General features: G+C 32.2%; 1 protein-coding gene across 1 annotated transcript; it reads left to right on the plus strand.

Moving 5' to 3' along the window:
• The first annotated feature begins 406 nt into the window (after nucleotides 1-406).
• Nucleotides 407-2,906, plus strand: LOC126834759 (tektin-4-like). Its single transcript, XM_050566922.1, has 7 exons — nucleotides 407-460; nucleotides 576-870; nucleotides 977-1,283; nucleotides 1,363-1,577; nucleotides 1,752-1,980; nucleotides 2,145-2,299; nucleotides 2,424-2,906. The coding sequence occupies exons 2-7, from the start codon at nucleotides 650-652 to the stop codon at nucleotides 2,635-2,637; spliced, it is 1,341 nt and encodes a 446-aa protein (XP_050422879.1). The 5' UTR covers nucleotides 407-460; nucleotides 576-649; the 3' UTR covers nucleotides 2,638-2,906.
• The last annotated feature ends 20,890 nt before the right edge of the window (nucleotides 2,907-23,796 follow it).

Genomic DNA, 23,796 nt, shown 5'->3' on the forward strand with positions numbered 1-23,796 from the left:
CTTAGGTAGACGAAGCATGCAATCAAACGGACACTGCCGAGTTGCATTCTGGGTTATTGAACCCGCAAGATGTGTGAACGAAAGTTGCCGTATAAGTCATAACGGCGATATGATGGGCGTATGGCGATTTTCGAACAAGTACACTCACCAGCTAAAACCGATCCCAAAACAATTATGGCAGATATCGTCATAGCATAATATGTCTTTAGTAATTTGCATTTGATTATTTTTTTCTTTTTGTTACTCGCATACGTCCAAGCCGCAGGCATAGGTATCTCCGTGTTGTCATGACACCGTTTTTTTGCCGCATATTGATTAAGCATGGGGTTTTGCTTTTGTTGAGAAATTTTGTACACACTGTACTGTAACGATCTGTACTCGGCTTAGAGCCCTGTAGTTGTGCGTACCCGGGTATTGTCTACGATTCAGTTTTCAGCTTATTTTTGAAGAAAAAAGCCACGTATGTACAACAAGCCGGTACACATAATTCCGGAATAAACCGCGTTAAAACTATTCTTTTCAATTTATTATATAGTGTCGTTTAATAAACGCATCTTGTTTTTTTTTTTTAATAGTATGTAACCGGTCACCGACAAACGAGTGCATTTGAGTAAACCTATTGTCGAATTTTGTTGAAAATTAAACAAACATGAGCGTCCCGTTGAAAAGCCAACTGACAATGTGCGATATGATCCCGGATAACCCGACCGAGAGGACCACCGACCAAGGTATTCGCCGTTCCTGTGTCACGTACGACTTGTGTCAGAGACCGGCTAAGGAAGCGGATAATCTATATTCGTTTGTGCAATGGCAAAAACACAATGAAGACCTGCTAAGCCGATCTGCCCAGGGGCACCATCAATCGAGCGTGTAAGTTTTGTGTTCCGGCCGTAGCACGTGCACTACAATAATGGCATCTATGTACCTCCTATATATATATATATAATATACCTAACTACTTTTATTTGAAAACCAGAGTTGAATATAACGTGCAGCGTGCCATCAACACTTTATCTGGGTCCGTGGACAAAGGTATGTTGGACAGCACGAACAAAATCGCAGGCACGGCCAGGAGCATAGACCGGTGGAAAGCGAGCATGTACCAAGCGTTGGAAAATGTACGAAACGAAATAGACCTGCTGTGTTTGGGCCAAAAGAAACTGCAAAAATCCCAAACGGCTTTGGGAGTCATCTGTTCAATATCGACCGAGTGCTTGGACAGACGGTCGTTCAGGTTAGACATGGATCTCGCTTTAGACCCAAGTCAAGTCGAACTCGTTAAGGTGACACATTTCGGTGCACATCGCCATCGCGATTTTATCTAGTTTTCTGTTATCTAACTACATTTACCGTTACTTGCAGGAGAGAGATCTGATCAACGAGATCGGCGAATTAATGTGTCGCACACAAACGCAAATCAACGACCAACTTGACTGCAATAAACGTATAAAACAGCGACTCGAAGAGAATTGGAGTAACAAAAATAGGTCGTTCGAAATAGACGCCATTAATCTAGGACTGAGCATTCATTCGACTTTGATTATGTCACACGACAATGCCGTTAAAGATTCCGAAAGGTGTATTTCACTTAATTGTTTTAATGAAAAATCCGCATCATTATTATTCAAAAATAACGTATATACTACTAGTTCCATAAACTGTAGTTATTTTTTTATACATTTCAATAATATTTTATCGATAATACTCAAGTGTTATGTTATAATGATCTACGTATAAAATCAATGTTGTAGTACTTGTCTGTCGATACCAGAATGGGAAGCGGCCACTCAGAATTTGCACAAAGAAACAGAACAAGTGCTTGAAGATTCGGCTAAGTTAAGATCGCTTTTAGACGATTACGTACTTAAGGGATGCGCAAAAAGATTAAGGGACCAAGCTGACGCAGTAGACATCGCTTTAGCTAGATTTATAGCTAACACACAACAAGTCAGTCAAGCTGTGGAAACCGATTTAAATCAGGTAGTTTTAATTACTTTTACTACGTAAATACACTACTTGAGAATATAGAATACAATTTTCGAATTTTTTTTTAACTTGCATTGTTGTTGTAATTTATAACTATGTATACTTTTAGGATAAAAGAAAAACGCTTTTGGTAATCATTTAATTTGTCTTGAAAACAGGTAGTATACAGACTAGGCGATTCAGAGAAATCACTTGGACATCTTCGCCAGGTCATAACTAATTTAGAAAAAGCCAAAAAAACTGCCGAAACCAGATTGTACAACCGACTGAAACGCCCGGGCGATGAAAACTGCAACGATGCCGCTCAGTCTAGGTAAACTATTTTAGACACAATTTTAAAGTAGACTCTTGGATACCTATAATGTACACCATTTACAACACTTGGCGTTCATCAGACTTGTTAAAGTTATTGTTTTTGGTTTTTTTTTTTAATACAGTCTCATAATGGAAGTTAAGAGTCTGCAAGAGCAACTGGATACGCTCAATCATCAGTTGCGATGTGCTAGGACAGGACACACGGGTTTACAAGATGCACGTTTGCAACTCGAAGACGAGGCTAGGGTCAAACGGAAGACACTGTGGATCGATGGCATAAGATGCCAAAACGTACGCGCGCATTATCCGTCACTCAATGTACTCATTGGCCATTAAAATATAACATAATACACCAGCTAAAATGTGTGACAAGGACCAAATAAACCGATGACTCGACAAATAGTTTTATTAAAAATACCTAGTTCGTTATTGTCAAACAGTTTTGTCAACGCTAATTCATGTGCACGTTCAACACGAGTAGCTATAGTAAAATTTAACAGTAAAAAAAGCAACATTTTTTTTAACCATGAGGTAATTTATTGATGTCCAACGTTAAAAATATGAAATAATTAAATTTATTTATATTGAATATAAAATGTTTACTTTCACTCACATTATCCGATTTGATATTTACAAACACGACCTATCGTCCATAGAAAAGACCGTATATAGATGCGCGGATACCGTTTTTTTAGAGGTACCACAATCTTCGTCTAAACACCGTTGCGGCCGTGTTTAAAAAATAACAAACGGCCAAACGCCGGTGTTTACAAGCGGTCTCAATAGCGGTACAAGCTAGTCGCATATAAGTTTTATTAATACCTACTATTGGATACGGACTACGGTTTATAAATATATATTGGTAAATTCAAAACATACCTATCAGAAACTTACACATGTATATTGAAGTTATTTATTTAATAAATTTCCAAACCCAGACGGTCGTTAGACAAAAGTTATAATTATATATTAAATAACTAATACTCGGTAAACGACACACGTTTATTAAGTTTACTTCTATTTTGCAATTTCTCAATTTTGATCACAATGCTCGCAGATAATTTTTAACATTGTTAACAATTAAGAAATCAATTAAAGTTACAAGAAAGTTCGTGTACTTCGTTGAATCGGTTGAATCGGTTGACTTGTTTTTTGTTTTTTTTTTCAGTTTTCATACACACGTCTTAATCTTCAGTTTATAATCAGCGGTCGGGTTGGGCAAGCTGTCTACGGAAATAAAGATGATCTACTCTTCTTCCGGATTATAAACTCGTTTGGTCAAGTTGAATTCCGAATACATCAAATACACATGCAGACGTCAGACTACGTCTGGCCGGTCGGTACGAAAGTAGATTTAAAAAAATAATACCAACATGATTGCATACATTACAGGTGGCGATTATATATTTATAAAAACTACGAAATGGAGAAGGACGGCTCGGAGGAATTAACGGTCGTTATGGTGTAAATTATGCAAGGAAGCATACAGGCATAATATATAATAATATATAAATACCAAACCCGCCTACGGTGTCCAATGGAGTCGGCAGTAAATAGTGGAATCCTGACAGTACAGTATGAAACTAATGCTCGTGTAGTCGTGAACCTTGTCTCCATTCTGTATTGCGACAACAGTGACCTTCAACTTGGGCCGAAAGTCGCACTCGGTGACATCACCCGGATAGGAAGTTATCTCGCGTTCACGTAGGCCTTTCACCGGTTCGCCGATATATATATATATATATATATATATATATATATATATATGTGTTTATGTATATTTTTTTGAACTTGGTGCACATTGTTGTTGTGGACCGAACGTTAAAAAACAAAATTTAAACGACTTGAAACCAGCAACAGTCATCTAAGGAAACTCAAGTGGCGAAATAGGTCTTGTCCGTGATCTATGAAATCGATAAAATACATAAGACGTGTACTCGTAAACTATACGTCATGGTTTATGCTCGAAATAAGCATAAAAACATACTTACATGATATCATCGAGATCGATATCAATAAATCAGTTTTCCATTAGCGTACATTTCTGGTTTTGTACTTAACATGTATTATACATGCGCTAATTTGTTTACAAAAATCGATACATAACACAAATTTAAAAAAACGCAAGCTTATTTACAGCCAAAATACCTTATTGGAAACAACGACGAATTACATTTTTTCAAAATGTAAGACTACTGAAAATAAAAATTAAGCATTTTTAAGTAATGACAATAAACACTTTTCTCACAAGACGTCATCTGTCTATTTTTTATCTTGTACGTATTATACACAGATTCAAATGTAACATACAAAATGACTACTTGATAGTTTTGTTCAAATAAAGTAATAATATATTATTAAATTATCTAACATTGAACTTTAAAACTATTACTTGGAAATTACACATCAGTTTAATTCAATAAAGTAAACATATGATTATAAGATTTCGTGTAGTCAAATATATATTTTAGTACAATATTTATATAGTTATATAATTGTACGTTTTATAAACTAATACTAGTGTTTTATTTAAGCCCTAAAGGCTAACTCTGTATGATTACATATAAATATATATATATATATATTTTTTACATTTATATTTTACGGAATTTTAAAACAATTACCACGTATAGTTACATAGTTATATAGTCTGGATACAAATGTTCTATACTATTGTAACCCGTTGTATGTATTATGTATAAACAGAATTTTATTATTGCCTTAAAGCCATTTAAAATAATAATAGTTATAAAATCAATATAACCATAATATTTTGATATTTATGTGTATTCAAAACTGGCGAGACAGATTATAGACATTACTTTTTACACACGGTTCTTGTTTAAATAAATTTATTTTTTGTAGTTTAAACTAAAATGTGTAGTTAATCTTTTCCATGGGTATAAATTTCCGCTTTTCTGCAATTGAAATTTCTTTTGCTTATGTTTAAATCTTTTTTTTTTCTATTTATTTATTATTGTTATACAATTATTGACATTATTATTGTATTGTAAAGTTAAACTGTTGTACTAATTTAGTATAAAATATTTGCATTTTTTATAATGCTAAGTTACCATTAAAACTAAGATTGATGCGGTTGCTTAGATATTTTTAAGCCGCTTGGCCATAGGCAAAACCAGTTGATGAATCAGACGTGTAAACTATTAGACTGATGTATTCATTTGTAATACGTCCAATGAACCCGTTCAAAGAATGTAAGTATTAATTAAGAAGCGGGTATCGTCATCTTACAAGCAAATTACTGAAATATTATTGACACAAATTATGAGTAGTGGCGTTGATATTTGATACAATTGGCCTCATACTGATTTGTACATTTTTAGTAAAACATAAACAACATAAAATAATTTCGGCAATTGTGAATTTGAAAATAAAATAACCCACTTGACTAAACTACAATTTTTTAATTAATAATTACGTTGGTAAATCTCCCAATAATTGTATTTAAGGGATTTTTATTTAACTCTTTATAATATAGTTCTGTTTGTTTTATTGTTTATTAGGTAACAACACAACTCCCTTTACAGCTTATCAGTAATTAAATAATCAAACAATTTTTTTTTTCGATTATAACCTAAAAGGATCGCTTGTTTTAAGAACCCTTATTTTAAGAAATACCAATCACGTTTTTTTAGTGAATTAGGTAGAGGTAGAATATAATTCCACCATAATAATTTGTATTTACTCTACAATATATTATTTTATCATATTTTTCGAATAATCGAATTAACTTCAATATTTGTTCATTATATCCATTACGCTTTAGGTGAAGCTTTTTGTTATAGGTGCTATTTATTCCACACTGTGTAAAATATTTTAAATAATTCACTTATTTAAATAAATGATGTCCTTGCTGTTGTTTAACGTTTTTACACATATGTTATGTATAGGTACCACATTCCATGCACATGTTGACACTAATAATTATTATTTTGGTATAGGAATACTACTATTCTCAACACTTTATATTGCTGTGGCCTGTAAGACTATAGAGGCAGACGCCAGACCCCCGTCGTTGCTTATCCGTTTCATTAAAACTACATTGACACCGTCTGCGATTATGTTATAACGATGACCAGAGTCGCTTTTCTCCAAAATCGTCAGACTAAATCATCACAGTATAATGTTTATATTCTTATAAAACAAAACAAAGAACCGTATCAATTTCAATCAATTTGTTATGCTGCAATAAAGTGGAAATTTGCTTTCTGACATTGCTATACACAAATCAATAAGTAGTTCCCGCTTAATTTTATTATTAGCAGCTTTTGAAACTATTAACTTTGTTATATGCAGGGACAGTTAAAAAAATAATAATAATCGAAATGTTCTACCGAATTAACATAAATCATGATAATTGCGATATTGATCACTAAAACACTGTATCAATAGTACTTTAATTAATATATAATGTAGATTCACTCACATTCTTGACTCGGCATAGGTACTGGTTAGTGGCACAAGTGTCGACTCTGGAAAAACAAGTACGATTAATCTAAAATTCCTTAGCACGCGTATTCATTTGAACTATGTGTTAATCCTTTTTTTTTAACTTTTGCATACCAAGGCACGCGTTAAGACAAGAAATCGGAATACCACAAGTCAATGGCGGCCCAATCGTTTCTCTCCCACGCTCGACCCCCAACAATACACGTACCTTAAGGCGTACCTAAAGGTCAATGCATTTTTTCTCGATAACGTGCGTCTGAAATATTGTAATAATGTAATTAAAAATATTATTACAAACATTAGCACAGCGTGGCCAAAGGGGCTTGTCGTTTCCGTCCGTCTGACTTAAGCTCATCATTGCCTCAAAGTAATAATTTTATCACATTCATACACCCCCACCCTCATTGTGGGCAAAATCGCGTTTTGAAATATATTATTAAATGTTGTACAAGTGCTCTATAGAGTATTATTAATATTTAATTATATACTAATGTAAAGTGTTAATTATCGTTTAATAAGCACGATTGCTAATATTATGTTGTTTATTATGCGTCACATGTAAGCACTTGTATTGGATACTAACAAACGCCGATCAACCACACCGAATGGACTTGATACATACGTTTATCTCGCACCATCACAAAACCTTTTGTTCTTGGGTGTTCGGCCGATGTGAACACGCCCGGCTAGAAAATAATTAGCGAATTGCAATAATAATAATGATATCCGCCAAGAGAAAAAGTTAAAAAACAAACTTAGAAAATATTTCTTGTGACCAGTATTTGGTTGAAATAACAAAAAAATGATTATATTTTGGTAATTTTAGAAAAACAATTTAAATAACGTATATCACTTGGGATGTACATGAAGTTGGTCCCCTTCATTATCCCATCAATTCCAAATAAGTGTAAAACTTTTGTAAATTAACTGTAAACAAGTTTTCAGAATTTGTAAATCATTTTTCCTATGCGTTTGCCGTTTTCCAAAATACTTTTTCGGGTGGCCAAATTTACATAGCCCCCCAAATTTAACTCCAAAGTGGTGTCAAAATGTTTGACATTTTCATGTCTTAGCTCTGGCATATAACCGAAAATTGGGAATGGGGTTGGAGTTGGGGGTGGGAATGGGGGCAGGGGTAAGAGATATGAGATAGGGAATAAGAGATATGAGATATGGGGTAAGATATAGGAGTTATGAGATAGGGAGTAAGAGATAGGGGTAGGAGATAGGGGGTAGGAGATCGTTTTGTCATTCAATGTAAAACGGTACAAGCACTAGGACACACTAGGATGGTAGGAATAAAATAAATATTAATATATTTGATATTATTTTCTATGTTGTTTATCAATTACTAAATAATAATTGTTTTTCGTCGAAAATTGTATTGTGTAGGAGTTGACCAATTGCTGAAAGAAGAAGACGAGCAGGAAACAACTATAACTATGATATTATCCTTTAATCTTTATTAATTAAACCTTGTTAACATTGAAACTCGCTCGAAATTCATACTGGTGGTCTATTGTACTATAAGTACGAGTTATAGGTAATAACTTAAAACGGAAAAGCGACGTATCACAATAGCACGGATTTAATAAAAGTAGAAAAAAAAAACAAGGATCTTTAATCATCATCATCCTGCTCAATATGAAATTATGATGATCCATTGACCACCTCCAAATGGCGTTTTCATCATTCGTGGACTGCAATCGCGTTGCACTTCAATGTCCTTGGTTTTATTAACAGAATCTATTATAATCGTATTTGTCACTTAAATTTAAAATTTCTATACAGCATCTATCATTAAAAAAAAAATACATTTTAACAACGAATATTAGGTATAAAATTGCTTTAATATTTTTTATAATTCAAAAATGTATATTTTATAATAATAACATAATTATTTATCAAATATACTTTAATGTTATCTTCAATTCGCCTGTATACACAGTTGGCCAATCATACTTTTATCAGTCGACAGAATAACAAGTTTCTGCTCGGTCGGGGGGCCACGTTAAAATATTTAACGTTGAACGGAACTTAACCTACTAATTTAAACTACCATAGTGATCAACGGCCGGGTGACAGGCTGGCGCCGTAATGTAATTAATACTTATATAGGTGTAAACCTAGCACTCAACCGGCTAATATTGGTAACGTTAGATTTGACAACAGGGTATTTACAAACCAAGAGTGTATAATAAATACTTGGGTCACAAGTATCTCAGGACGTTATAATGGATGAGAACCGAAATGATTAAAACTTGAGCGCATAACGGGTAATTATAAAATTTTGCTATCATCAAGTCTAAACGGTGAAGACTCGTTCGGCCAGTTTAGAGATACTAAACGAGATATTATGTAAACGTCTGGTGGCACGTAAGGTAAGGTTAGTTACCTATAGCTATTTATACGACTCGGAATAGATGTCAGCTACAAATAATCGTCAAGTGATAATGTGATTGGAAGAAAAAAAAATCAGCAAAAGAAACTTGGGCCACTAGTTATAATGCACTACAACGGGTTGGCGGCATATCTACGACCCCGCTCCGAGATATCCGATACAGATAACATATTTGATTTATACATACGCATACCTTTTTCTTTAGTAAAAGAAAAAAAACACTTAGAATAAATGTATACATAATACGTGCATACATAATAATATTAATTCACTTAGATGGAACGCGCGCCTATTTTGATTAATGCAATTTATCAAACGGACATCATTCTTTTGTGTATACGACTTGTACTATAATAATAATATAACGTGTATCGCTACAAAGGTCGTTGGCAAAATATGTTGTTTAAAAACGAATATATTTTCTATAGCTACCACAGATAAATTATATTTTTGCAACAGGAATGTCATCGCGATGACGATTAATGTCCAACATACTCGAAGTACGTGTAGTTCTAACTGAGGTCGTTCAACGGGTTTCATTCCATAATTTAACATCTAATCCGTAAGTATGAATTGTATTATCTAATAATTTTGACGCTTTACACAACAATTATTATTTCAATTACTTAAATTCTTCTGTAAAACATGCAGATTTTTCAAAATTTCAAGTAATTTAAAACAAAGCGAACAATCAAAATGTACTCAAAACTTTCATGACCCCATTTTTCTACAACCAATATTTAATTAGAATAGCGCTATCATACATACATATTATTATGTGTGGGAAAAATTTCCTATAGTTTGCTTTCAATGTATGTCGAACATATTATGAGAAATCAGGAAATTTAAGATGAAATGTAGTTTTGCTATACCTTATAATATTATAGCTACCGAAGCGAAAGATTTGAAATACATTTTTTCTGTCAATTATGTTAATTTTGTATATAAAAAAAAAAATTATTATTTAAACGTTATTAATTTGGTATCGTTTAACGTTTGTATGTAGGTCATAGTGCTGGATTTTTTTTTAATATTTTCCTGGTAGTTATACAGGTATTATATTTTAAGTTTTAAATTCAAAAAATAATTTATAAAAATTAGCTGTTAGATCGGGTTTAATTAATTGATTTCGAGCCTTTGTATTGATAATTGTCCAATGATGATAATAAAATTAATTTTAAAATTAGGTATTGTCTTCGCCAATGGCTACTTCAATAAGTCAATTAAGTGTTTTGTACAAACGCAAGTACATGTGCATTATGATATTCGTTCACGCCGAGCGAACGACAATAAAACAGCGCGAGCGTTTAATAGTTTCTCGCGGTTAATCATAAATTATTTAAATACCCTAACAAAGAGAACATTTCATTTTACTAATAAAATAGGTGTATAGTAATAATGGTTTCAAACAATCGGTCAGGGTGTTTGGCACTGACGTAACGTTATGCTAACTACTCTGTGAACATTGCAAGGTTCAAGCGACAGATAGATGACGCATGATGAAATAATATCGTTAACCCGGATAGGCAAACGAGAAATATGTAATAACAACATTAAACCTTAACAACCAATAATAATATATTACTTCTGGCTCGCTGTTTATGATTCGCATCGGATAAATCGCAATGTTCGCTTTTTAAATTAGTCTACACTTATTTTTCAAAAAAAAAAAAATAATAATAATAATTTAAACATGGAACATAATATAAGAATGACGATATTCTGTGACATGATTTATTTGCAGGACACACATTAAGAGTAGGACACATTTTCCGAGTTACAACACACGCTAGCTGATATTATTATTGTTATTCAGTATGGAATAATGGAAAACTACCAACAAAAATAAAAACAGCCAATTGTGTCCTTGTGCTGTCCGCAATAAAACGATTGCCAAGAAAATCGGAGTACACGGAAATCGTATCAAAAATCAAAGGTTGGCTAGGTAATGAACCTACCACCGGGTAATGAATTTTTTTCCAATTTCTATAGGAGCTCCAATTATTGTTCGAATAAGCCTGAAATTCAGTTAAATTACCGACGGATTTGTAGTAGAGACGACGAATTAATATTATTGTCAAAACCTGGGATGGAATTTCAGTTTTAACGGTAAATAATGTATGTCCCCAACAGTCTTTTTTTTCGGATTGATAATAAAATAATTTTTCTTAATTTTTTAAACTGCAAACGATACCGTAAAGCCAGTGCGAGGAGAGAAATAATGAACGCCAGACCGCGGATCCCAACAGGCAGCAGACCTTGACAAACATCAGCTAATTAAAAACGGACATTAGAACGTACGGGTCGTCAGAGGTGTAAATGTGTGTATGTGTGTAAGTGTGTATGTAGCGGTATGGAGACACATCAAGATCAAAATCGTGGGATCGTGGATTTTTTATAAGCACGCAACACGCAGTACGCACTCGATGGTCGGCGTACACGAACTTGAGGGCGTTAACTTCCAAGTTCCGTTGGATCGTGTGACGCTTAACAAGTCCCAGGATCTATAACACCGTAATATAGGATGTCTACTCCGGCCGTTGTCTGTTCATAACATTGTGCACATACCGTCGAATATTGTTGAAGTATTCCACCTAAAACGTATGTACCTGTATAATCCTGTACACGAATTTCGTGTGTTGGTGCTTGAACGCCCCCTTCAGACCATTTCGGTACCGACAAATAAAAACCAATTACCAACTAAGTATTTGGATATCCTATTCCGAGTTCTATTAAGAACTACATACACTGGATCACAGCCGTTTTTTCCATCCAGCAAACACACAATAGGCCACCAACTCGTGCCGGTTTAGCCTTGTTTAACGCTATTACACTTCATGCTGAACCGTCTCGCTCAACGGATTACGGTTGTCGATGGCATCGGCCACTGTACAAAGTATCTAACCTAGGAAATAATAAAAATAACGTTTAAATTACAGCTCACTAATTAATTGTATACAAGCGTTTTAATTAAGGATTTGTGTACTTGCAAAAAAAAAAAAACTTCTATACCCCCTGTTCATTCGTATAATTAATATATTCATACGAAATTAATAATTATAGTAACAGGTATTCCCCCAACATATTTCGTTATCTTTATGGATCGCGTTTTGAAGACAATAGCTATTAGCTACGTTTAAAAATAATGTGGCGGAAGACAAAACATAACGTATATTTACTGCGCTTGGCTATCGCCAGACTAACGTATTCAAAATTGTACTCAACACAATATTTTACATAACGAATAAATTTTAAAAAAACGATGAAAAATTATTTGTTTTTGTAACTTGACATCGTGGCAGAGTCTGCGTTAGATTGGTCTATGTATTCTTAGTCTACGGTTCTTAGGCAAATGGGTTTTTTTAGGCTCTAACCGATTTAAAAAAAAAAATCCTCTAAAATGGAGATGCGGATACACGAGCACCGATTCAAAGACCATGCACCAGGCCCTGGACACTGATAAAAATTGTTACGGCGAAGATACTTATCACACACAAACGGCGGCGGCCATCTTCTTAAATCTACTCCACTATAATGTTATATCTATACATTATTATTATTAGTTTTGTATAGATATTATAACATTTAATACTAAATAGATTTTACAAAATGGCCGTCACTTGTTTGTTTACATTACAAAAGTAACCCTTCTGTTTTCATCTATTCTGTGCGTGCGTCTCCCAGTTGTCAGAAAAATTACTCGGTAGTCGGTTATCAATCAACTCTACTATTAATCGCTGTTCCTGGCGTACAGCTGTTGGTTCATGAAAACGATATTCACACGGCATACACGGTTTGTCGTCGACACTCGTTAATAGCCGGTTTACACGAGTTAGCTTCCACGGCAAGTAAACTAATAAATATAAAATATACATAATATTATATAAATAACGCGGATACTCGTTGAATTTGTCACGATAACGGTACAAATAAGGGGACACTCAAATGCGGTCGGTTATGATTGATCGCTTTCTTCTGGATAGCACCTCCGCCGTATGTAAATACAATATTAAATCCACGGTACGTGATACTTAGTATAGGTATATAAAATATATCATTATGTCCCTCGCCTTGTACGCAATGTGCTCGACTTGATGTTCGTGTCAGCCTCGTGAGTCGTAAATGATTTGTCACAAGATACGACCCGATCCGATGCCAAACGACATGCGGATATAAAATATCTCGGTTTACAAATAATGGTGGTAAAAAAAAAATTCAAATAACAGCCGTTACAGCCGTTAGGCGTTATGACGTGTAAACGGCATTGCATATCGGACTGACTGAAAGCAGTTTTGGCCGCGAGCGTTAAAGTCCCTCTAAACAGAAAGGATAATAATAAAATAATATTATAATCACAAACATAAATTTCAACGAGGAAATATACAATATTATGCTTACAACGTAATAACGTTACTAATATGATAGTAAACAAATATATATATTATTAATAACATTCAACACTTAATAAAAAATATATATATATATTATTGTAAATTTGTTTTGTTTTATAATTGTGACGTCCAATGTCATATTGTAAAAACATGCCATCGCATAATGGCGTACCTATGGGTGTTCAATCTAATGCCGCATGCATCATTATCCATCGTTTACAGAGAGTTAAAAGTTTTCAATTTTTTTTTCAGAAGTTTACACCAGAAATGATACTCAACCTGTCACCCAACCCCCAAGCACTACATTAATAACTTTTCTGGCTTCATCTACACTCCATCAAGAACAATATGCTAATCGTGACATGATTTTTCTTCAAGTATAAATCTTTTTTTTTAATTGTGGCTACATAGCTGTTGTAGAAAATAATTATAATGATCACTCCTATGTTGTGTTTGACGATTTTATTGTGTATATTATTATAATCTTATTATTAATTGAGAAAAACTTTTTTTTAATAAAATCAGATTTCATTACAAATCAAAAGTAAAAGTATTTAATTAGCATCACACTGGTTTTGGAACACTTCAAATCATAGTTATAGCTTGGAGTAACTGGAAAAAAATCTTAATTTCAATAATAGTTAATTAAAACAAAGGGCATGATATGTACACACAATGTGCTATTGTTCGATTCGTACTTTTGCTAATTTCTCTAGTCACTTTCATCGTTAGATTTATAAAAAAAAAACACAAAACAAATGGAAAAAAAACAAAACGCCCAAATCAATAACATAACACAATTATAAAATAATATATTCCACCTTCTAGTATTTTTAACTTTTTTTTATATTTTTATAACTGAACGAGTCTAATATCACTATTATCAATACAAAACACTTATAATATGTTTTAAATATGTATAGAGACTATCAAATACAAAAACAACATCATTACATTTAAATAATCTAACTAACAATAACCAATAATTTGTCAGAAAATAAACGCCTACCAAAATCTTAAATTTATAATAAATAATGGTATAATGTTTTAATAACTCAAATAATTTTAAACAAAAAGTTATTTATGTTACCTGATTGTTAGCTTGACCTATGTATGTGCACTATGCGTAAATACTAAATAGGCAAATTTGACGCATTAAGTATTACATTAAATATTTTGCAAATCGCATAACATATGACTAATCGTTACAACTATTCATTTTATATTAGCACTAATAAAATATACCTATCAACCTCTACCTCGGAAGCCAGTATTTTGTTCATACACATTATCGATTAACAAAGACCAAAGTTAAATAATTGACTAATTAACGGAGATTAATGAGTAATGACTCTAAGTGGCATGCGTATTAACTGTATACTACATAAGTACTAACGTCTAACACACGCTAAAATAATGTAAATATTTAGTAATTAATTATTTTACAATATTTATACACAATTTTTATTTTAGTATTGTCGATAGAATAATTTATAGAATTTAACTGTTATTAGTTTTGCAACTATTTATTTCAGCTCTAAAGAAACTCCAAAATTGTCAAAGCCCGAATAATGCTCACAACGAAAGAAAATTAGTATTTCGCCTATAAATGTGTGTTTTTTTTTTAGAAACCAAATTGTTTTCTTCAACAGTGATCAAAGATAATATGAACTTTATAATAAACCTCTAAACCAGGTAATTTTCTTACAAACCAAATTAGCAATTATAGAATATTAGAATACATAAAATGCGTATAGTTTTCAAGACAATAATTTTGTTTTATTTTTTTTTTTTAAGCATAACCAATTATGTTTTAATATTGCCTCGTCAGTCAAGAAGGAGATTTTTTTAACGTATTCGCTTAACTGTATTTTTTCTACATATTTATATACGTATAATAGGTACATAATTTTAAAGTTCATCTATGCTTACATTAAAAATAATAACACTTGTTTGTATGTAATATTTCTAAAAGATATAATATATTATACGTGTGTAATATATAACATGTTTCTGTTGTCATAATAGAACTCACATTAACGGTAACCACACACGTTAAACACGTTACATTGTAGTCACGGAGACAATTTTTTTTTGTTATTACCAACAACACAGACTTACTACAGAGCACCGTTTTATATGGATCATGATCTAGTCTAATTATCATATTCTAAGCTATTAAACCAGATAGTTAATGTCATATTATGATATATTCACAAATCCTACGCGTAGAATTTAGACTCATATATTTATTATAAATTTATTTTTAATAAATAAATTATTTAAACAATGATCGTTTATGTTTTTCTATAATTAATAGTACTAGGTATGTATAATTTCGATTTTAAAGAATACAGTTAAATATGATACAAGAAAACAAAATTTATAAATCTATATATACTTATCAATGCATCAAGAACATGAGGTTTTTAAATGGTGAAATGTTGTTACTTATTAAAAAAAATAATTTAACAGTTAATCCTAATAACTTTGGAATATATTTTAATATTTCCATATTTCAATTACTTATACTTTCCAATGACCGCTAAAAATTATATTTTTTATTTAGATATAACTAGTTTAATGTCTTATTTTTATGGTCATATTTTTAATGTCAAAATAATGTATAATGTATATATTTATTAAATATCCAGTAATAAGAACCTATCGGTCAACTTATATTATGATTAGTAGGTATATTTGTAAAACTAGTTCGCTAGATCGTGAATAAATATGTAATTAATCCATAAAACGAATGTTTAGTAAATGCGAGAATGAAGAGGAAAAAAAAGAAACTGCTACCGAAAGTATTAGGGACGTTAATATATGTTAAAATACACATTAATTGGTAATACCTAAATTTCTTTACCTCTTAATACGTTTAGAATCTTGACTAAAATCCACTTACGGATACCCAGATTAGCATATTAAATTATTGAGCACTCCCGTTGGTATAGTTCTCATATTATAGACAAATATTTTAAGTAACTAAATAACATATTTTTTGTAAGTATTTTCTGTAGATAAAAAATTGGATTTGTATTACAATAATATTATAACATACTTAATATACGGTTTGTTAATATTTTTTTAAGGTTACATGATGTATACTAGTATGTTATTCCACTTACATAGCCGCTATATAATTTATACATACACACAAATTATGACCACTATAACCGTTTCTCGGACTAGCTTCTAAAAGATAATTTACGAAGTTCTAATAAATATTCTTTCACAATTATAAAACCAAATATCATTTATAATACAACCTCATAATCCACGAATAGGCCGTGACGTACCCATACAAGTTTATGATATTGGTTCTTAGTTGTATTTTTTGTTTTGTTTATTAGTTTGTTTTGTTAAGTATAAGTTTTATGTATGTTTTAACGGATTATAATAATTTACGACTCCGTGGCGCTGCAGTGTCTGTTGGCAATTTAAAATAGAGGAATTTAACGAATGCATCAGCCATATTTTATAACCATTTACCATAAAAATTCATATCACACTCTCAAAACTGTGATTATATTATACTCGGGGTCATAAGGTCAAAAATATTTACACATCTAGGGGCAGAGGCCAGTAAACGACTCAAACTATTTATAGTAACGATAAAGTTGAATTTTTTTTTTTAGTTTAAAAATGCAAGTTTGTATTGTTAGGTAGACTACTTTATTCATTGGGATCAGTCACCTATTGTGATAATAGTTAAACACAAAAAACTCATTAGCAACTTTTAAAAAGCCAAAAATGTACAATATCGCTGCTACAAAATAATGTATAATTAACATTCTGTGTATACCTAGCAAAAATTGTTCAGGGTATTTTTGAAAAATAAAATATTTTGCCGTTTGGGATGGAATTTGTAATCCTTTCATGTAACATAAGAAATTTGTTAGTTTTAAATGTGCACTTAAAATAATATATTATACTGGCATTGTTTTACACATATTATTTATACGTATAAATAATTACAGGCTAATCGATCATACCACCATGATTCATACTCATTACCATAACGAAATTACTTTTGATACTGATTTGTCTACCTATGGCTATTTGAGACCTATTATTTGCATTTTATAAAAAATACAATTTCGCTGTTGTTAACCTACTATAGCCGTTTTGATTTATTACTGCAACAACGATCAAAATCTCATATTCATATTATACTCTCGGAGCCATTCATTATTATTTCCACGCTACTTAAGGATTTATGACGAGCTCTATTATACCGATACATATATTTATTTAATTGTTCATCTGGATTCCGCCGTTCAATAGCAACACGCTACACTATGTTATTATTGTTATTATTATTATATTCGATTCCAGACACGATGAAAGTCTTGTGAATGAATTTTCAATCGCGATTTATTAAGGTTGCGTTCCACATCACAGTCAATGCGTGTTGTTTTATTCGCCAAAATAATCATATCAATAATAAAAAAAAAAAAAAAAAAAAAACAATAGATACTACGTTTGTACCTAATCGTCGTCGGTCGTGTGTGGAAAAAAATTATAACGTTGTACTCGAAATGTAAACGGAATTGTTGATTTCTATCAGAACGACACATGTGTTTTCGGTGTGCGACCTGTACGGCTAATTGTTATTATCGATACATGAGAGATGTTTGTCGAATTAAAAATGACCCCCCCCCCCATAAAAGCATGGGTGGATAGTGTCACGTGCTGTCACCTTATCTGGGTAATGTGGTCACGGCGGTCACAGGACGGTCGTTTTTTCAAGGTCTTCAAGGACGCAACTACTGTAGTGGCGGTCAAGGTGAATAATTTTTTCGAATAAAAAAAAGTATATATATATCAAATGCACGGTTTTACTCGGGCGGGAAAAAAACCCAATCGTCGAATATCATAATAATATTGATAAAAAAAAATGATAATACTAACATAATCCATAGAATAATACCGTCTTACCGCGTACACCGTGCCAATGGCTACGGTATAGTGAGTGTATAATATGCGAATATGGTGCGTTAGGTCTATAATAATATTATTTTATAATTGTCGGTCAAGGTCGCTGTGTGTATAATCAGGACGAGAATAAAACGTATCGTTGCATCACACGTGCAACATTATGTATCTTTTAACATGCTACCGACGCTGGACCACCAATAATTGGGGTTTTATAAAGCTACAATCATTTTTCCGTTCGTCATAGACAGCGATTACAAAAAAATTATCTGTATAAAATGTTACCTACACTTATTACTGTGTGTTCTTCCTACTCCAAGTTTCCGTCGGTTTGAGATTTTTACGACGCACCTCCTAAGGGCAAATGTATTACAACTATTTACGTTTCTAGACTTTCCGAAGGTCTTATAAATATAGTCCCCAAAAAAAAACAAAACCAAATTAAAGTGTTTTATTCATCGCCACCGTAGCCGTTATCATAACATTTTGAAGTTCCGCGTTCGGATTGTATAATTACAATAATAATATTATATTCTAGCATATTATAATAATATGGCGTGTGCTGTGCGAAACCGGTGAACTAATTAATTCATAATGATAGCGCAAACCTGTACAAAGTTTTGTAGGATACGGTCCAATCTTTTTGCATAGAACTCATCATAAGCAATAACTACACTTAAATACTGTTAATATCTAAATTTCCTATGATTCTTATTAAATCGGTAATAGCATTGATTATAAATATTAATATTAATACGTATAATAAATGATAATAATAAGAAAAAATAAAATAAAATGTAAGTACAAAGATAACGAGGAAAATTGATAAAGCCAATTGACAAGTCCGATGTTTGCAATTTTTTATTTCACGATTATAATTTTTTTTCAAATCATGTTAAGAAAAAAAAATCCATTAACTGCTAACTGATAAATAATGAAAACCCTTTTGAGTCATAATGGGGTATTATATTGAAACCAACTTTTCAATATTTTTTCTGCGATTCTTAATATTGTGGTACCTATCTTATTGAAACCACCGTCAAAATAATTGGAAGAAAAAAAATGTAATAAATCTCAAAGGGTTAAACAAATTTTATGTAATTTATCTTATATTTTTTTTCTGAACTTAATAATTATTGTTATTATTAAAATATAATATAACTCACATTACATATACCTAAAGCTATTTAAAAACAAATAAATCATCCTAGAATTGGCATAATTTATAACTTGTATTGGCTTGGTCATAATATGAAAATACAGGAAGTAATATAAAGTATCTAATTGAACATTGAAAAAATGCTCAGCAACTACTTACAGTATCCATATTCTTTAATGCTTGTAAAGAGGTAATGTATATTAATATATATTATATTATTATATGTATATTATAGTGTAGATAAGTAGTTGAATACAAAATCATAAAAACTTGAATACCGATGTCAGACGAATGACGTTTGTAAGCAAACGGTATTAGAATGCATTTTTTTTTATAACCATATAACTATATTAGTTTTAAATTACTTTTATTCATTAAGATGGCTGTTATTAAAGCTTACAATTAATATGTAAATTGTATATTTAAATTTGCGCATTCGTTTTCCCTCCTGACAATAATATGTACTTTATCATTTATGATGTTTTACAAGCCAAGCCACATAGGAAACTGTTGAATTTGAAAATCAAATTTACTGCCTCTCATGGAATACGTTGGCCTAAGTGAGTTCAGTTTACAACGTTTCCACTGGTAAATATCCATTGGCCCGCAGTTTCAGAAAACCGAGAAAACAAATCTCATAAAAAAAGATAATATGCGGTTTGCTGTTTGTCTTACAGACCGTTATAGAGGATTAGCATAATATTTTAATTTTCCAAATTGATTTATTTAAAAGCCCACATTGGTAAAAATCGTAAGTCATAGTGTTGTAATTACAATATTATAATCTTTGGCCAGGTTTCTGTTGGTGTTATCGCTATGTACACCTAACTGTCTTATTGGCCGGCAGAATTTCGCCGATCATCGTGGCGCCCGCGGCGTTCAATTATTATTATTATATTATTGTTATTAAAGCACTATATGCATATGTGTAGACGTGTCTGACGCACCCTGTACAGCCTGTACGCCTACGCGGTGCTCCACTAAACTCAAAAAGCGAAAAAGAAAAAAAAAAGGCGAAAAAACTTAATATATGTACATAAACGTCAGTCCTACTTTTATCTGTCCACACATCGACGGGCGCGTGACACCGTCCGGGGCCGCATTCGTTGTCTTTCTAAACTTGAGTATATATTTAAAATTAATAAAAAAATAAAAATAAAAAACGCTTGTAGGCGAATATCCGCATACCTGTCCGAGCGGCATCGTCTGTACCTTATGCCAGTTTGTGTGTGTGTTTAACATCTGACACAGTGCACTTGACCCGGTTGATAACACACATACACACACACACTGACCGAATAACAATAACAAAACAGTATTATTAATGTCCAAACGAATACACATAAACCGTTTGTAAACGGTGTACTACGTGTGTCTGACCTGTGCTGTGTTTAATATAATGTATTATTATTAATATGTAGCAGACGACAGACGCCCGTGGGCGGGTTGGCACGTCTCCCCGGTAGTCTTACTTATACATACCGGAAAAGTAGATTGTATCGACACACCGTGTATAGATCGTCACGGGAGATAGGTTCGGGATTTTTTTATTTCGTCTGGTCGAGGGCAATAGGCCATCGATCATAGATCATTGTATACGTACTATATCATGATATCATACGAGCGCCCCTGCCCTCAGCGCTACGGGCTTTGTCCGCCTCCGCCGTTTATGTTAGCGGCAAAAAACCGATAACTGTGTACTGGACATTATAATATTGGCATTTATAATAGTATATCATGATCCTATATGTAAATACCTACACATTATAATTGATATTTATGCGACCACCGTAAGCAAGTGACCGCGGGTCAACACGACACGACCAGCGCAGTACTCATACTTCGTCACGGTAAAAATTATGATTATTATTAGGGTATTCGGATTTTTTTTTTTAACCACTTAATTGCGTTATAATAACGCCGTCGTGACACGGAAAAAACAAATTGAATATCCCTATTGACATTGAGTTTATGAATTTTTTTTAATTTAATACATTTAAAAAAATAGCTATTATTAACCAACGCCGCCGACCGAGTAATAATAACGCCCCGACCGGCGGCTGGTTACTCCCATTTGGAGTTCTTATGTCTGTTTGGTTTGTACGGCTTAATCGGGTGTAGTGTAATTCGGCAAATGAAAGTCAGGATAAGATTAAGTAATTTTCGAGCGCGTAACATTGCGACGGAATTGAAATAGATGTACTGACACGTCCTTAACACCAAGGGAAAAGCTACTAAATTTTAATGATGCAATTTGAGATATTTTACTGCGGTAAATCAAATCAGGCGTTTGCCCAAATGATTACTCTCTGTCAAAGAACATGAAAAAAAAAACATTGGATTTCGCCGACGGGACACATGGAAAACCTATGCATAATTTCTCAACAATATTGTCATTCAGCCAGGTTTCGTCACCTTTCGGTATTATATCATCGACGAACCGACTATTGGCATATCATCGCACTTTTTAAATGTAATTTGTACATTTATATTACCGTCAACCTTGTTTTTTTTATACATACCTAACACTTGAGATAATATTTCGTGCTGTTAATAGTTTGAACAAAATAAAACTGTTGCAATTAAAATGCATACCCGGATTTGATTTCAATATGGAAATGTATTTTTTCTCGTGTGTAGGTACATCATTGCTATTTTGGTGCATTTCTGTATGCTCATAGGCGCACACGGCTTCCATAAACAAATGGGAATTTATATTCCGTATAAGTATAATATATATGTATGAGTTATCGTGTAAACAGAACCATCGGCTGCACGGCATGTATAATATAATAAAAAACAAGTATAATATATTATTATTCAGGAATTATATTTGATTATAAAGGAAACTATCGGCCGTATGTATAGTATGCGTGCAACTTAATCATGAAATTCCTACAAGCATTAAAAATAGTTTTTGCCTAAAAAAGCTAAGCTGCGTTTTACCAATTTCATTGTCGGTTTACTGACAAGAATTCCGTCGATCTCTAATGTATTTAATGTTTGCATAATAATAATATCATTTCACGTGCTATATGTGTTTATAGATTATTAGATAACCTACTGTAACCATAACCTCAGCACTTGTATGTTTAGTATTAATGTGAAGCAACAAATCGCCGCTTTTAAAAAACATACCTAATTGTTGTAATTATATATATATAATTATTGGTCGTAAGACTAAGACATCTATCTTCCCGGGCGATGACCATCAGTCTTCGTGTGCAGTTTCCTATGCATTTCAAATATAAAATACAATAGGATTGCACGTCGCTATCGCTAATAAAATTTAATATAGGTAAACAATAACATTAGCCTTCAAGTTAAACTGCTACTAAAATAGATGCAAACATAATAATTGTTATTGTTGTAGTACAGTGATGTGCTGTGATGTGTTTTTTTTTAAGAGGTAGGTAATGGTACTAATAAATTTTAAAGCTTCTATTGTAACGATCAATGCACAAATGTTGTCCGTTGGTTAAAAAACAGTAAAAATATTCAGGATAACGTCTTATGGATGCTCTGCTAACCGGATATTTCAAGATTCATAATATGATTTATTAATTTGAACGTTAAAAAAAAGTTTACATTTTTTTTATTGGTATTTGAATGTTAAAAAAAACGTTTACATTTTTTTATTGGTGTTTGATTTTTTAATGATACTATTTGAGAACAACTTCTACAGCCTTTAATAGCCTTGAAATTGAAACTCAATTATTTATTACTGGTCCATTTTGTATAGGCCATTAATAACCGAGTCGAGTTTATAAAGTTGTAAAAAACACGTTAAAAAGCAAGAGATCATTACTGAATTGGTTTTGTAATGCGATTGTTGTTTTATTGAACGTTCAACTTAATATGTTAAGTGTAATATACATAATGGCTTTCGAAATCGACGACAATATCGGAACTCTTACAGTAATAGTGCACAGCTCAAAAATAAAAACACAAAAAATGTCTACTGCCAATAATTTATGCGTCCAATAACGTCTAAAAAAGTGACACGTTAGAATTTGGATTTTAGGGAAAAATTGAATAATAAAAAAAATATGTTAAAACACTCAAATACCCGCCTATAACGTCGGGGTGAATATATTTATAACAAAACTTAACGAACTCAATTATAATTATAT

Source organism: Adelges cooleyi, unplaced genomic scaffold (assembly GCF_023614345.1).
Source record: "Adelges cooleyi isolate 19-005CV unplaced genomic scaffold, UGA_ACOO_1.1 ACOO_flye_CR_arks_rails_tigmint_CR_PRNA_21, whole genome shotgun sequence".
Lineage (NCBI taxonomy): Eukaryota > Metazoa > Arthropoda > Insecta > Hemiptera > Adelgidae > Adelges > Adelges cooleyi.

What these genes read in the sequence shown, in the direction of transcription:
- LOC126834759 (XM_050566922.1), top strand. Translation starts at nt 650, where the DNA reads ATGAGCGTCCCGTTGAAAAGCCAACTGACAATGTGCGATATGATCCCG. An exon ending in GTCAAGTCGAACTCGTTAAG is followed by an intron (nt 1,284 to 1,362) that starts GTGACACATTTC and finishes CGTTACTTGCAG; the next exon opens with GAGAGAGATCTGATCAACGA. An exon ending in AACGATGCCGCTCAGTCTAG is followed by an intron (nt 2,300 to 2,423) that starts GTAAACTATTTT and finishes TTTTTAATACAG; the next exon opens with TCTCATAATGGAAGTTAAGA.